This window comes from Gopherus flavomarginatus, chromosome 3 (assembly GCF_025201925.1).
Source record: "Gopherus flavomarginatus isolate rGopFla2 chromosome 3, rGopFla2.mat.asm, whole genome shotgun sequence".
NCBI classification, from domain to species: Eukaryota; Metazoa; Chordata; order Testudines; family Testudinidae; genus Gopherus; species Gopherus flavomarginatus.
The window spans coordinates 69217469-69234292 of record NC_066619.1 but is presented as its reverse complement, the minus strand read 5'-3'; the positions used below and the strand labels follow the sequence as shown (position 1 = coordinate 69234292).

Below are 16824 nucleotides of genomic sequence, written 5' to 3'. Positions count from 1 at the left end.
TGGTCGGTGCTGCTGACCAGAGTGACCCAGTGCTTTACTGGGTTGCGAGCCGAATTTTAAAAACATCTCTATAAAGGATTTACTGTCTCTGAGCTTTCCACCATTGTGTCTCTTTCATTACCTTCTTTTAAACTTATTTTGGAGTTCCCTAGGAGTAAATAGTAGCAAGAGCAAATTATTATTCCTGGGTGGCAGCATCACCAGGACATAGACTGGAGGGGCCTTGTCTGGCAACAGCAATAGGGCTAGCAACTTAGAGCAGTAATTGTATACCTGTGCACCTTTTTTCCGAAAGCTCTGTTAGCAACTTCTTCTTTGACTTCATTCTCGGCCAATGACTCTTTTGGCTGACTTTTCATCTCCCATTCATCTCCAAATGTCATGAAAGCTTTTGGCATTTTTTTCTTCAATCTTCTCTTATCACAACCTTCTTTTTTCGCATTACAGCCAAACCTCTGAAAGAGGACTGGGTGTAACTTCTTTCACAGCACCTCAGCTGGGGAGGGATAGCTCAGTAGTTTTGAGTATTGGCCTGCTAAACCCAGGGTTTCAATCCTTGAGGGGGCCACTTAGGGATCTGGGGCAAAATCAGTACTTGGTCCTGCTAGCAAAGGCAGGGGGCGTCCCTTCCAGTTCTAGGAGATGGGTATATCTCCCTTATGAAAAGAAAAAAAAAATTCCCTCTGTAGAGTGACACAGAGCTTTCCATCTTTGCAGATCATGGTGTGTCTGTAGTATTTAAAGCCTCTGGAGCTGGGATAAGGATAAAATGCTAATCCTGCACTTGCATCCCTTGAATTGCAGGGATTTGTATTGCTGAACTTCTGGGCTATCCCTGTGTGTTATCTCTGAGGATGCTTTTTAAAAAAAAAAATGAACATGTGTTTCAGTTAATAAAGCACTGTTACATTGTTTAAAAGGTGTGTTATGTTTCCCGCACATGGAGAATATCAGAGTAATGCTGTGCCTGAACTAAATGTTTAAGTAGAATCCATGCTCTATACCATGTGGTTTATTTGACTGAGATTAATATCTCAACAAAGCTGTTTTCTTAGTCCTGTCTTTCATCCTTGACTGAACAAGTCTGGGACAAAGAATAGGAACAAGTAGCAATTACGATATTAATATTTTTGTCTGTCTTATACACAGGTTTTCATGATCAACTAATAAGGAAAGCATTTAATTCTGTGTCTCATATATGGTTGCCATGTCTGACAAGTTTCTTCTTTTTTTTTTTTTTTTTTTTTTTTTTAACAGATATTTTCCAATTTATCCTTGAATGAGCGCTGCCTTTCAGCATCGTTAGTTTGTAAATACTGGCATGACCTCTGTTTAGACTTCCACTTCTGGAAGCAACTGGATCTCAGTAATCGTCAGCAGGTATGAAGACATAATTATGAAAAATTTGTAAAAAGTAAAATCAAAACTGTGAATTACATGCTGGTTAGTTGATCTTTGTTCCTTCACTTTTCAACTTCACTTTTCGTGCTAGAAGCAGCAGATGACTGAATTACGTCTTAATTTAGCTTTTCTAAATGCACTTTTGTTTACTTTGAAGTCTGTTAGAACAGAATGAAGGTGTGCTTTATTTAAAACAAGCGGCGTGTTACCTGTCATCTATTGATTGCATAGACTACCACTGTCTAATAGCTCATCTTGGATGAGAGGCCTGCCTTGGCTTAAATTGTTGAGAATTGGTTGTGACTAGACTTAGTTTTTGTGATCTTTGTCCAGCTGGTACTTGCTTCAACATAATAGGGAGAGGCGTATCTGTGGGTTTTTTTAATGACCCTCTTCATCAGTAGAGGGTGCACCGCTTAAACATGGAGTCTGAGAATTAAATCTCTTAATTCTAGACAGAGCATAAAGTTGATCTTACACCTCCCTTAGATTCCTTATGTTGCGTAACAGGAATCTTATTAGGCCTGGTGTTAGGGTCATTTATGGTTATTTTTAAATGTCAGCTGTAATTTTCAAATACTGGATTCTTATTCTGTAACGGCCTATGTGATTATCAAAGAAACTTAAGAATCCACTCAAAACAGTGGTTCCACACTGTAGTTTATCTTCATGATGGACCTGGAGATTGAAAATATGAAGGTAATACATTTTGTCATGGTCGGATGATCGCTTCCTTTAGACCAGGGGTGGGCAAACTTATTGGTCCAAGGGCCACATCGGGAAACAGAAATGGTATGGCAGGCCATGAATGCTCACAAAATTGGGGTTGGAGTACAGGCGGGGGTGAGGGCTCTGGTTAGGCGTGCGGGCTCAGGGGTGTGGTTGGAGATGAGAAGTTTGAGGTGTAGGAGGGTGATCTGGGCTGATATCGAGGGGTTTGGAGAGTGAGAGGGAGATCAGGGGTTTGGGGCATAGGGAGAGGCTCAGGGGTGCAGGCTTTGAGTGGCGCTTACCTGAAGCAATTCTGGGAAGCAGCGACAAGTCGCTTCTCCGGCTCTTATGCAGAGTTATGGCCAGGTGGCTCTGCATGCTGCCCCATCTTCAGGCACCGTCCCAGCTGCTCCCACTGAAGTGCCGGAGGGGGACATTGGAGTGTGTTGGAGCTGGAGCAGGGCCATGCTGTGGCTTCTGGGAGCCGCATGGAGCAGCCCCCGACCCAGCACCCTGGCTAGAGCACCAGAGCAGGGCCATGAGCACCAGAGCAGCCCCTGACCCAGCTCCCTGGCTGGAGCAGGGGTGAGCCGCGTAGTGCGGCCCCTGACCCAGCACCCCGGCCGGAGCAGGACCGAGCCACAGATCCCACTCCCTAGCGGGACCTGGCGGGTTGGCTTAAAATGGCTTGGCCCGCAGGCCGTTGGTTGCCCATCCCTGCTTTCTAAGTAGTAAGGTTAAACCCTGACCTCAGTCTAAAGTGGAGGTGTTGTTCTAATGGTCTGACCTAGGACCATTGGTCTAATGATCTGATATAGGGGGCTCCTTGTTGAGTTTCCAATTATGATACTTGACCATTAGTCTACTTGGCTGATTATTTAACACCGTTACTAAACCAGTTTCTTTTTTTTTTTTTTTTTTTAAATACACTGCCATATCCTCCATCCTTATGGGTGGTTTGGTTTTTTTTTTAAGTTATTTTTAGAAGTAACTATGATTTTACAGATTGTTTATTCCTGTACTGTACAAGAAATGGAGGCAAAAAGTTTTTATTTTCATCTGCCTATAGCAAAACCAAAATCTGACCCAAGGTAAGTGTTGAGTGATGAGCAGTTTTGTCAGTTTAGCTTGGTTTGCTTTGTCTCTATTTTTAAAAATAAACTTTTCGTTCTTTCTGTTAGGGATTTTCTGTCTGGTCATTTGAAAGGACTGGTTTTGTACTGTACTCTGTCCAATCTGTTTGGTAAAGCTTTTAATTGATTCATAGGCTTAAACAGCTGGAATTTGGCTGTTTGTTTCTACTTTAAAAGATTTATATTATGCTAATATATTATTGGTTTTAATAGGTGAAATGTGTCTAGATGCCAAGGAGATGAGCGCTGTTACAAAGGAACTGCTGTGAAAGGCAGTGCATAGCAATTTCTGGTTAATGATGGCTGAGGGTGGGCTAACTGATATTTTTAAAAAAATCAAATTTTCTATTTTTGTAATGAGAATAATTTTTTTTTTTAAGAGTCATTCTATTACTGTTTTCTCCTGTCAACATATTGGATTTCCAGTTATCAGACTCTCCATGCTGCTGCTGTTGTCATTGAAAAACCGGGTATCACTGACATCACTGTAATATCGAGTTGGTAACAGCTATTGGTTGGTTGCCCAAAGCTGTCCAATACATAGCTTCTTCAGTGAAGAGCAATTTTGAGTAATTCCAAGAAAAAGCATGAGCACAATACCTCTCTACTCTGTTCATAGAAAAGTATCACAGCGGGAGTGAGATTAAGACCAGATCTACACTCAGAAGTTAAGCTATGTCACACGGATCTGAAAAAACCCACCCCCTGAGCAAGGTAGTTAAGATGACCTAAGCACCAATGTAGACTAGACCATGCTAGGTCGTCAGAATTCTTCCATTGACCTAGCTACCACCTTTTGGGGAGGTGGATTAACTATACTGATGTAGAATCCCTCCCATTGCTGGATTGAGTGTCTATGCTGAAGAGTTAAAGTGGTGCAGCTGTAGTGTTTTAAGTGTAGACAAGTCCTTATTTCTTTTCGCCATGAAAGACAGTGGTCCCCTGTTGAGGGTATGGGCAGGCTGTTTAAAGCTATAGCTTTAATTGTCATCAGGATTGGGACAGGTCTCGTACAAAGGTAACTGTCAAGTTGATTACAGTAATCTATGCCTGGAATCTGTTAAAAAACTGAACTTTTTTCCTCCCTTCCTTTGGGCAAAATGCTTCCTGCTGCCAAGTCATAGTACTCGTATATTCACATATATCTCCTTCATTACTATCTCTATATACATGTTTTTAATCTAAAGTATCAGATGACTATGATAATATTAAATTGAGAATTTGAATTTTGTTGACAGGTCACTGATGAATTACTGGAAAAAATTGCATCAAGAAGCCAGAACATATCTGAAATCAATATTTCTGATTGTCGCAATGTGTCTGATACAGGAGTGTGTGTGCTAGCATTTAAATGTCCTGGACTTCTAAGGTATACTGCTTACAGATGTAAACAACTTTCGGACACATCTATCATTGCAGTTGCCTCCCAATGTCCTCTACTTCAGAAAGTACATGTAGGCAATCAAGACAGGCTCACTGATGAAGGACTCAAACAGGTAACCTTAAATTTTTGTCAAAGATACGAAAGTTGATGCTGTCTTTTTGCAGCGACATTAGGTCGTGATGACAGACTTTCTTCTTAAATTAGGCTAGTCCTCTTCAGCTGTAAGAAGATGGAGTTCCACAGGTTGACTGGGCATTGTGTGAAAAAAATACTTCCTTTTGTTAGTTTTAAACCTGCAGCCTATTAATTTCATTTGGTGGCCCCTAATTCTTGTGTTACGAGAAGGAGTAAACAACACTTCCTTATTTACTTTCTCCACACTACTCATAATTTTCTAGACCTCTGTCATACCCCCCGTCATATCTTTTTCCAAGCTGAAAAGTCTCCTATTTTCCTCCTACGAAAGCTGTTCAATACCCCTAATAATTTTTATGCCCTTTTCTGAACCTTTTCCAATTTCAGTACATCTTTTTTGAAATGGGATTTTAGCATAATATAAATCTTTTAAAGTAGAAACAAACAACCAAATTCCAGCTATTTAAGCCTGCACATAGTCTTAAAGATGTGGGCATACCATAGATTTATACAGAGGCAATATATTTTCTGTCTTACTGTCATCTATCCCTTTGTTAATGATTCCCAACATTCTGTTCGCTTTTTGACTGCCGCTGCACATGGAGTGGATATTTTCGGAGAACTATCCATGAGGACTCCAAGATCTTTCTTGAGTGGTAAGCAGGGTGGATTTGACTTAAATCACTAGTCAAGAAGACCTTCATTTAATCATGGCTTTCTACATAAAAGTGCATTCTTGTTGGTTGTTATAACCTTTAATACATATTCTTTACAACTCAGAGATAGACACAGGTTTCATTTTTAGAAGATATACACTCAATACCAGAGTTACAATGGTGCCACTGGCGCTGGGCCCACGCTCCAAAGGGGCCCCAGCCCAGCCTTTCTTCCCTGGGAAGCTTGGTGCTGCTGTGCCCAGGGCTCTGTCCTGCTGTTGCACGCTGCTGGCAGCAAAGCACCCCCTCCCACGCCTCTTACTTGCCCCTCTTCCTCCTCCTCCCCTCTCTCTCCCTGCTCCCGATTTGGGGGCGGCGGGGAGGGGGGAAGAAGCAGCATCCGCTGCCTGGACCGCAGGCAGGATGAGTCTGCTTTTCCGGAAGGAAATAATTTTTTTTACAGGCTGCCCCCTTTTCCCAGATCTTCCTCCCCATCCTCCTACCGCTGTACCCCCTGCCTGGCCCGGGGCCCCCGCACTCCCCCTCCCATTTCCCCACTCCTTGCCTTTGGTGCCCTGTCCTTGCTCCAACATCTATTGGGGGTGTCCTTCCTCCCAGCTCCAGCCTGGGCTACAGTAGCAGCCACACTATCCCTCCAAGTCATGGGAGCATCGGGCTGCTTAACCAGTGAGTGAAATGCCCCTTCCAACAGCAGCTGTTGTCCCCTGAAGTGTAGAGGCATTGGTGAGGGGGGTCAGGGGAGCCCTAATACTGCACCCCCACCTTTACTCATCCCCTACCACTATAACGGGGAGACCATTAAAGATCTATTGTGTCACCAGCACTTACAAGTTTTCTTGAGCTGAAAGAGGTCATGGGACTTTGCAAAAAGAGAGAAGTGCCTGGTTTTCCTCTCAAGAGGATAATTACTAACGGCAAAGTGATGATATATTTTGTGAGGGAGGCAATGGAAAATTCAGTCCTCTACCCCATCTGTTCCTTGGTGTTGAACATTTAATGATGAGAGAGAGAGAAGGGGAAAAAAGAAAAAAAAAAGAGGAGGAGGCAGGGCCTTGGGAAAGTGAGTGGAATCTGGGCATGCCCCCTGCTGTGAACTCCTCAGGGCAGGGGGCTGGGAGCACCCCCACAACCCCAGCCCACCTCCCCAGTCCTGACTCCTGCACCCCCCCCCACATCCGCACCCCCACCCTGAGCACCAAACGGGAGCTCCTGCACTCTATCCCCCTCACATACCCACCTGCACCCCTCACACCAAGTGGGAGCTGCTCCAGGTAAGCACTCCACACCCCACCCTCTTGCCCCAACCCTGAGCCCCCTCCCTCATTCTAGCTCCTGGCCAGACCCCCAACCCCCAGCCTGCTCCTGCACTCTAACTCCCTTCCAGACCCCCCCCCCCCACTCTCAGCTCAGTACAGAGAGAGGCAAGGAGAATGGGCTAGAACCAGGGAGAAGGTAGGTACTGGTCTGTGTGGGCAGGGGTGAGTGGGTATCCTGTTTACCCCCTTCCCAGCTCTGCTGCGCTTTCAGTTTACTCCCTTGCTCCAGCAACCAACCCTAGCTCCCGTCCCACTGTGTTTTTGCCCTCAGCCCCTGCCTTGCTCCAGTCAGCAAGGACTAATCCTCCCCCGATGCCCCACTGTGCTCATCTCACCCAGGTCCCTCCCTCGCTCCAGCTGGGGACCAGTCCTCCTCCTCCCCCCCCCCCATGCCCAGCTGTCAGGGTGGATAAAAATCAATGACTTGAAAAAAAAATTAGATTTTTTTTAATTGAAATAGTTTTTCCCCTCAAAAATCCAATCTAAAGATAGTTTTACGTAAGAATGGCTGTACTAGGTCAGACCAAAGGTCCATCCAGACCAGTATCCTGTGTTCTGACAGTGGCCAATGCCAGGTGCCCCAGAGGGAGCGAACCTAACAGGTAATGGTCAAGTGATTTCTCTCCTGCCATCCATCTCCACTCTCTGACAAACAGAGGCTAGGGAAACCATTACTTACCCATCATGGCTAATAGCCATTAATGGACTTAACCTCCATGAATTTATTCAGTTCTCTTTTAAACAATGTTAGTCCTAGCCTTCACAACCTCCTCAGGTAAGGAGCTCCACAAGTTGACTGTCCGCTGTGTAAAGAAGAACTTCCTTTTATTTGTTTTAAACCTGCTGCCCATTAATTTCATTTGGTGGCCCCTAGTTCTTCTATTATGGGAGTAAGTAAATAACTTTTCCTTATCTACTTTCTCCACATCCCTCATAATTTTATATACCTCTATCATATCCCCCTTTTAGTCTCTTCTTTTCCAAGCTGAAAAGTCCTAGCCTCTTTAATCTCTCCTCATATGGGACCCTCTCCAAACCCCTAATCATTTTAGTTGCCCTTTTCTGAACCTTTCCTAGTTCCAGTATATCTTTTTTGAGATGATGTGACCACATCTGTACACAGGCGTACCATCGATTTATATAAGGGCAATAATATATTCTCCGTCTTATTCTCTATCCCCTTTTTAATCATTCCTAACATCCTGTTTGCTTTTTTGACTGCCTCTGCACACTGCATGGACATCTTCAGAGAACTATCCACTATGATTCCAAGATTTTTCCTGATTTGTTGTAGCTAAATTAGCCCTCATCATATTGTACGTATAGTTGGGGTTATTTTTTCCAATGTGCATTACTTTACATTTATCCACATTAAATTTCATTTGCCATTTTGTTGCCTAATCATTTAGTTTTGTGAGATCTTTTTGAAGTTCTTCACAATCTGCTTTGGTCTTAACTATCTTGAGTAGTTTAGTATCATCTGCAAGCTTTGCCACCTCACTGTTTACCCCTTTCTCCAGATCATTTATGAATAAGTTGAACAGGATTGGTCCTAGGACTGACCCTTGGGGAACACCACTAGTTACCCCCTCTCCAGTGTGAGAATTTACCATGAATTCCTACCCTTTGTTCCCTGTCTTTTAATCAGTTCTCAGTCCATGAAAGGACCTTCCCTTTTATCCCATGACAGCTTAATTTATGTAAGAGCCTTTGGTGAGGGACCTTGTCAAAGGCTTTCTGGAAATCTAAGTACACTATGACCACTGGATCCCCCCCTGTCCACATGTTTTTTGACCCCTTCAAAGAACTCTAATGGATTAGTAAGACACGATTTCCCTTTACAGAAACCATGTTGACTTTTGCCCAGCAATTTAAGTTCTTCTGTGTTTCTGACAATTTTATTCTTTACTATTGTTTTGACTCATTTGCCCAGTACCGACATCAGACTTACTGGTCTGTAATTGCTAAGGTCACCTCTAGAGCCCTTCTTAAATATTGGCGTTACATTAGCTATCTTCCAGTTGTTGGGTGCAGAAGCTGATTTAAAGGACAGGTTACAAACCCTAGTTAATAGTTCCACAATTTCACATTTGAATTCTTTCAGAACTCTTGGGTGAATGCCATCTGGTCCCGGTGACTTGTTAATGTTAAGTTAATTAATTAATTCCCAAACCTCCTCTAGTGACACTTCAATCTGTTACAGTTCCTCAGATTTGTCACCTACAAAAATGGGCTCAGGTTTGGGAATTTCCCTAACATCCTCAGCCATGAAGACTGAAGGAAAGAATTCGTTTAGTTTCTCTGCAATTACTTTATCGTCTTTAAGCACTCCTTTTCTATCTCCATCATCGAGGGGCCCCACTGGTTGTTTAGCGGGCTTCTTGCTTCTGATGTACGTAAACATTTTGTTGTTACCTTTGGAGTTTTTGGCTAGCCGTTTTTCAAACTCCTAGTTTTAATGAAGATTCATTATATCATGGAATGGGGATTATAAATTCTGATTCTTTAGTATGAGACAATATAGTCATAGAATGTTTAAGAAAAGTTTTGTAAATGAGTTGTAATAGTCCATGGCTTGTTTTGCAGAAAAAACTACCCAGGATCGTTTCAATGGGCAAGGCAAAGATGCCACATTTATTTTGATAACAATTTGATCTATAACCACTAGCTAATAACTTAATAGATACACACACACACACACACACGTTCTGCAGCTTCTGTATAGTTACCAGTCCTGAACACAGCTTTCGTTCACAGCTTGGGATCGTAGCTAGTGGTGGCTAACTGGCCAGAAAGAACTGGGTCTGCCCTCCCATGTTGGCAGCAGAACATTACCCTTCCAAGTCTTCCATCTCACCTATCCTTTTGGTAGGCTTTAGTTTGAATCAAGAGTCTATAGGTCTTGCTGTGTCATGCTGCCTCTGGGTTCAGTGTGATTGATTACCCGTTAATTAAAGATGTGACTTTCAGCCTCAGACCTGGGTTTGATCTTCCTTCTGTTGTACCTTTTGTTCTTTCCTTCTTAGGGTGGACTCTTCTTACTTTGTTAGGGCTCTTGTCTGTATCTTCAGCCATTGGTGTTTGAACTCTGTTTCATCAGGACAGGCTAGTGGTGGAGATTGATTCCATCATCCATACATACCTCATTCACACATCTAAATTAAACTAATAAGATTACAGCAGGGTTTTGCAAAAATGAAGGTTGCAGCAAGCTTTTACAAAATGGAGTAAGCGTTGTAAAATGAATTACAGTAGGGCAAACAGTGAACAGAAGTTACAATACTGAAACAGTGCAAGTCTCAGTGATTTAAGCAGGAATTGGATTGACAGTGAAATTTACAAGGGCAACTGGCTGAACAGCTATGGCTCTTAACAAGCATCTTAATTGTCAATTAGCCAGTTATTAGGGTAACCAGTTTTATGAATGAATGTCTTTTCATTCATAAAACTTTACTTACGAAGTTACATTAATAAAGTGAATAATTAAAAACAATTTCATTCATGAGATATACAGGCTTAGGGACCCAATCTTATGGGGTTCCACAGACTTCTGTAAAGATTATTTAGGTTAATTTTTCTATCTATCCAATGGGACTCAATTCTCAGTCTAGAAGATGCCATCAGAGATGCTTAGTTTTGCAGTTCTTAAACTGTGGATTTGTGTCTCCGGAGGTAACATGCTTGTTAACAGCAAAAATGTTTTAAAAAGAATAAATAATGTATAGAGGTGAGAAATAACAGGCCTCAACTCTGTTGTCCCTCTGCAAATTCGTGTACACAGGGTCAATCCCTTACCTCTCTCTAAAAGTGCAAAGTTTCAAAAAGTTCAATGAATAGAAGATTGTTGGGGGTAGAATAGATCTGGACAAAGAGAAGAAGTCTGGAGATAAATGTAAGAAGTGAGGGACATATGCTTGTTTTGTTAACATGCATGTTTGCTGTTTTGGTAATTGATTTTTATCCATCCTGGTGGTAACAGATAATTTGGGGCCCATCGTTTTATTTGTATAGTTGGGATTATTTTCCAATGTGCGTTACTTTTGCATTTTATCAACACTGAATTTCATTTGCCATTTTGTTTCCCAGTCACCTAATTTTGAGAGATCTTTTTGTAGCTCTTCACAGTCTGCCTGGGACTTAACTGTCTTGAGTAGTTTTGTATCCTCTTCAAATTTTGTCACCTCACTGTTTACCCATTTTTCCAGCTCATTTATGAATATATTTAATGGGACTGGGAAACCACTGTTTACCTCTCCCCATTCTGAAAACTGACCATTTATTCCTACCCTTTGTTTCCTATCTTTTAATCAGTTACCTATCCACAAGAGGATCTTCCCTCTTATCCCATGACAACTTACTTTGCTTAAGAGCCTTTGGTGAGGGACCTTCTCATAGGCTTTCTGAAAATCTCAGAACTGTATACTATATTCAGTGGATCTCCCTTGTCCACATGCTTGTTGACCCCCTCAAATAATTCTATTAGATTGGTGAGGCACGCTTTCCCTTTAGAAAAAACAAGTTGACTCTTCCCCTCAACAAATTATGTTGATCTGTTTGTCTGCCAATTTTGTTTTGTACTGTAGTTTCAACCAGTTTGCCTGGTACTGAAGTCAGGCTTACTGGTCTGTAATTGCCAGGATCACTTCTAGAGCTCTTTTTAAAAATTGGCATCACATTAGCTATCCTCCAGTCATTTGGTACAGAAGCTGATTTAAATAATAGGTTACAGACTACAGTTAAATGTGAAATGGCAGAACTACTGAGTTCCTTCAGAACTCTTGGGTGAATACTATCTGGTCTTGATGACTTATTACTGTTAAGTTTATCAGTTTGTTCCAAAACCTCCTCTAATGACACCTCAATCTGGGACACTCCCTCGAATTTTTCTCTTATAAAGAATGGGAATCTCTCATACTCAGCTGTGAAGACTGATGCAAAGAATTCATTTAATTTCTTTGAAACAGCCTTATCGTCCTTGAGTGCTCCTTCAGTATCTCGATTGTCCAGTGGCCCCACTGGTTGTGTAGCAGGCTTCCTGCTTCTGATGTACTTAACATTTTTTTGCTATTACTTTTTGAGTCTTTGGCTAGCTGTTCAACTTCTGTTTTGGCCTTCCTAATTATATTTTAACATTTCATTTGGCGGAGTTTATGCTCCTTTCTATTTTCCTCACTAGGATCTAACTTCCACTTTTTAAAGGATGCCTTTTTGCCTCTCGCTACTACTTTTACTTTATTGTTTAGCCACAGTAGCATTGTTTTGGTTCTCTTACTATGTTTTTAAATTTGGGATGTACATTAAAGTTGAGCGTCTATTATGGTGTCTTTAAAAAGTTTCCATGCAGCTTGCAGGGATTTCACTTTTTGTGCTGTACCCTTTAATTTCTGTTTCACTAATTTCTTTTTTGTGTAGTTCCCCTTTCTAGAATTAAAGGGCATTTTTTGATGAGTTCTCCCTGGATTTAGGCCTATAGGAATACAGAGCTGATAACTTATTTTTTTGTCTTTTTTTGGTAAGGATGCAGGAGTTCTGAACTTTGCCTCAGGATTTGAATGATTTTCTCTTGCTCTGTATTCTTTCACCCTAAATACTGTGGCTTCTAATTTCCCTTTTGCAGGTTAAAGGGATATTTTCCTATTAAATGGACATAGTAAGCTGTTCTACTTTAAAAACTAGTAGATGTTACTTTTTTACTACTTCTTTTTTCTTTCCTTTTTTCTCCCCTTTCCATCTAGATATTTTTTAATTTCTGCCTCTGAAATGGCAGTTAAAACAACAAACATTGGGAGACTCCAGAAGCTAAATCTATTTATTTAAAGCAAAATAGACCTTCAAAGTAGAACTTGGCTAATTAATGGGAGACTTGGTGGGTGTGTGTTTGTTTGGTTTGTTTTTTTTTTTCCCAAGTTATAGATTGAGTTTTCATATTGTGTCGAAAGTTGAAATTTCCATGAATGTTTGTTGTTTCATATTAAAATAAATCAGTCTTCAAAAGCATCTGTTTTTGTAGAATGATTATTCGTTTTATGTTTCAAAATCAAGATTGTTACAAATTTTCATACACCAGTGGTAAAGAGGAAGAGAAAAACCATAGAGTTTAGAATTGCATGTGGGGATAGGAAACACCAATGAGGAAAGAAACATCTCTAGTTTCTAGTTTTGTCTCAGTTCTGCAGCCCCTCCTCCAACAATTTCTGGTTATTCGTTTGCTGTCTGTTTTAATGGGAAATAAATGTGTTGATATTTCCTTCCACCTCTTAATAGCCCACCCCCAACTCTTTGTATAGACCTCTCCAATACTTCGCACTTTGTTTGCCTGAGCAAGATTGCTCTTATATATCCTCTGCAGTATGGGTAAGCAACAGGAACATATGATTTATTAAGGAACATAGATCTTATAGTCACACAACTACCTAGTGTTTTAATAAAAAAAAAAAAAATACAGGCTAGATAACCTAAATTCAATCACTTTTTTCAAAGCTCACCCAGGCATCAGCAGACCTTTGAAAGTGATGGGAGAATTGATTTTGGGGAATAAGTCAAGAATTTTCAACCTCAACAAAACACAACACACTGGTTTTATCAAAAGAAGTTTATTTTCCCAACTGTACTTTGAGATCACAGTTGCCTAAAAGACTGCGTGAATTCAAGTTTCCAGTACTACTGGTGTTTGTGATATCATCTGTATCAGGAAAGATTCTGGAGTCTTGCAGGTTTGGTCAAGTGAAATGAATCTTCACATTCTTTTTTTAAATTGTTCAGTTAATAAGAAATGTAAAGATTGCACGTATAAGGCTTGATATTAAAACAAACAAGTGAACCTACAATCATATTTAATTTTTACACACAGCTACTATGTGGGACAGAGTCTATATAACTGGGCAAATTGATGCTGCAGTCACCTGGTCATTACCTGTTAAGTTTACTGCTTCTGGGGCACTTGACATTGGTCACTGTCGGTAGATATTGGGCTGGATGGACCTTTGGTCTGATGCAGTATGGCCATGCTTATGTTTTTAAGCAAGGAAAGTCATCTTGTAGCTCGTAGTGAACTAAGTTCAGGTTCTGAAGTGGGCAACTTATCTCAGAACCAGACGGAATGGTGATCACAGCAAATGAACTTTTTGACTGTGGACTTTGATTCCTCACACAGATTAGTCCAGGATCAGTGGTCTCCACAGGAATGTCATAGGTGTATCAATGGTCTAAATCAGGTTGCTCAGTGATTAACTTATTGGGCAATAATTTCAGTAGAAGGCTGCCACATGCTATCATTAGTGACAACATTATAGCCATATCTGTGTGAACAGGCAAAGAAAACAGTCACCTTCCCTATATGAGGAAATTCAGTTCTACATTTGTTAGAGAAACTCTTCCCTCCATTTGGGAACTTTCGTAAGAAAGGTCTCTCTTTTTCATAGCAGACAAAAAGTGATCCATTGAGATGGCACCTGCACAACTCTGACACTTATTTTTTTCTTTTGGTCTGATGATAGATATTTGGCTATCTAACTACAGACTATGTTGCCAGGCAAAAGTACAAAGAGACCTTAGCTTTAGATGCTCTCCTAGCCCTTTCCCAATTTGACCCCCTGGTCTTTCATTAAGTACGTGACAGTGCAGTGTATTGGCACCTCTCTCAAGCTACCAGGTTGTACCCCAGAATCTAAGCTTGAATTTTGAGTGAGTGTAACCAATACAGCAATATTGATCTGTGTTTGCAGAGCCCTGAAACAATAGTTCTTATTGTTTTGGAGCAATCTTGTTCACCTCAGTGAGAGATCCTAATGATTTTAATGTCAGTTACTGTATCAATTCTAATCAAAGGATGTAAGAAGGGAGATGAAGGTTCACATTATGGAACAATGGTGGAAATCTCCTTTGCAAACAGATTGGAGAAAATCTGGAAGACAGGGCAATTGAATTGAGAATTTTGTCAGAACTGTGTGTGTTGTGGGGTCTGTCTTTACTCTCCTTAACTCCAGCACAATGGTGCCCATGTTACTGGTATTTGTGGATCTTGCCAAGTGCTGCATCTTCTCCTATCCCATTGAGTGGTAGGAGGGAGGTATAGGCTGCTCTGTTCCCTGGCTGGAGGAGTGGGGGAGGGGGATCTGGCTTGTGATCTGTAGTTGATACTTCCAAGCTCTGGCACCCAGGAAAAGATGGATAGAACATTTCCCAGAGTGACTTCAGGCATAGTTGCAAGTCTGTGGTCATGGGTGAGTTTGGGGGACTAATGCAATTAGATAATTCTTGATTGGATTCTTTAGGATTATAACCATAGAGATACTGTTTATGGCAAACATCATCATAGAAAGGCAGTCTAGAATCTGTTTTTTACAGCCTAGGTAGCGTTCCTACTTGTGGATATCAGTCTGCTGTACTGGACCCATCCTTTGGATTCCCTGTCCTCTCAAGCCACCTGAGTCCGTGTAGTATCCAGACACTCCTGCAGTTCTGGTCTCTCCGGCACAGTGTCAGGGTGCAGACTCCCTGTCTGGCACCCCTGCTTGCATTCTGTAGTCCAACTGCCTTCAGCCCTGAGACTAGTGCTAAAATCCTCCATGCCTCCCCAGGAGCTAATGCATGCTCTCCCCTGAGCCCCATCCTTGTGCACAGTTAATTATAGCTTAACTGTTTGGGGACTGCATGACAGGTGAAGGTGTAGTGATTTGGGAAATGTGTATATTTACAAATTTATGAGTTCAGATTGCTGTTATGAGATTTTTGTTATATTATGGGGGCTTTTTTCTGCATGTGGAATCCACCATTTGCTGATAGGGCTGTAGTGCATATCTGCCAGACTAGGACAACGGAGAACTGTTAACTATAATGATTATGCTCTGACCAAACAATGCTACTGAGATTTTTTTAGTGGGGAAACTAGTTTGACCAGAAAAAAAAAAGGCTGTTAGACAACTGACACCACATTCTACAGGTCATTACCCTTTGACACCACTAAGGATTACCAAAAGAAAATGTTTGCTCAAGAAACTCCCTAAAGAAGCACAGGAACAAATCTACACTGACACACCCCTAGAGTCCCGACCAGGAGTATTCTATCTGCTACTCCAAATCCATAAATCTGGGAATCCTGGATGCTCCATCATCTCAGGCATTGGCGCCTTGACAGCAGAATTATCTGGCTATGTAGACTCTCTTCTCAGGCCCTGCGCTATCAGCACTCCCAGCTATCTTTGAGACGCTACTGACTTCCTGAGGAAACTACAATCCTTCGGTGATCTTCCAGAAAACACCATCCTAGCCACTATTGATGTAGAAGCTCTCTACACAAACATTCCACACAAAGATGGACTACAAGCCATCAGAAATAGCATTCCTGATACCATCACCGCAAACCTGGTGGCTGAACTTCACCCACAACTATTTCAGATTTGGGGACAATTTATACCTTCAAGCCAGTGGGACTGCTATGGGTACCTGCATGCCAACACTTTTAGGGCTGACTTAGAACAACACTTCCTCAGTTCTTGTTCCCTAATCCCTTTACTCTACTTGTGCTACATTGATGACATCTTCATCATCTGGACCCATGAGAAGGAGGCCTTTGAGGAATTCCACCAAGATTTCAACAATTTCCACCCCATCATCAACCTCAGCCTGGACCACTCCACACAAAAGATCCACTTCCTAGACACTACAGTGCTAATAAGCCATGGTCACATAAACACCACTTATACTGGAAACCTACTGACCGCTATACTTACCTGCATGCCTCCAGCTTTCATCCAGACCACATCACATGATCCATTGTCTACAGCCAAGCTCTAACATGCAACCGCATTTGCTCTGATCTCTCAGACAGAGACAAACTCCTACAGGATCTCTATCAAGTATTCTTAAAACTATGATACCCACCTGGTGAAGTGAACAAACAGATTGACAGTCAGAAAGGTACCCAGGAGTCACCTACTATAAGACAGGTCCAACAAAGAAAGTAACAGAACGTCACTAGCCGTCTCCTACAGTCCCCAACTAAAACCTCTCCAGTACATCATCAGGGATCTACATCCTATCCTGAAGGACGATCCCTCACTCTCACA

The 16824-nt window shown here is 41.7% G+C and overlaps 1 protein-coding gene across 6 annotated transcripts in view; it reads left to right on the top strand.

The window, feature by feature from the left end:
- Positions 1–16824, top strand: part of FBXL17 (F-box and leucine rich repeat protein 17) — a 498281-nt gene that overhangs the window by 11489 nt on the left and 469968 nt on the right. For 5 of the 6 annotated variants that reach the window (XM_050945797.1, XM_050945798.1, XM_050945799.1 and 2 more), the window contains exons 2-3: positions 1258–1380; positions 4484–4741. In XM_050945797.1, the coding sequence (XP_050801754.1) occupies positions 1258–1380; positions 4484–4741 (381 nt within the window). The remainder of the gene's footprint in view (positions 1–1257; positions 1381–4483; positions 4742–16824) is intronic. The other variant, XM_050945800.1, reaches the window with a different exon arrangement.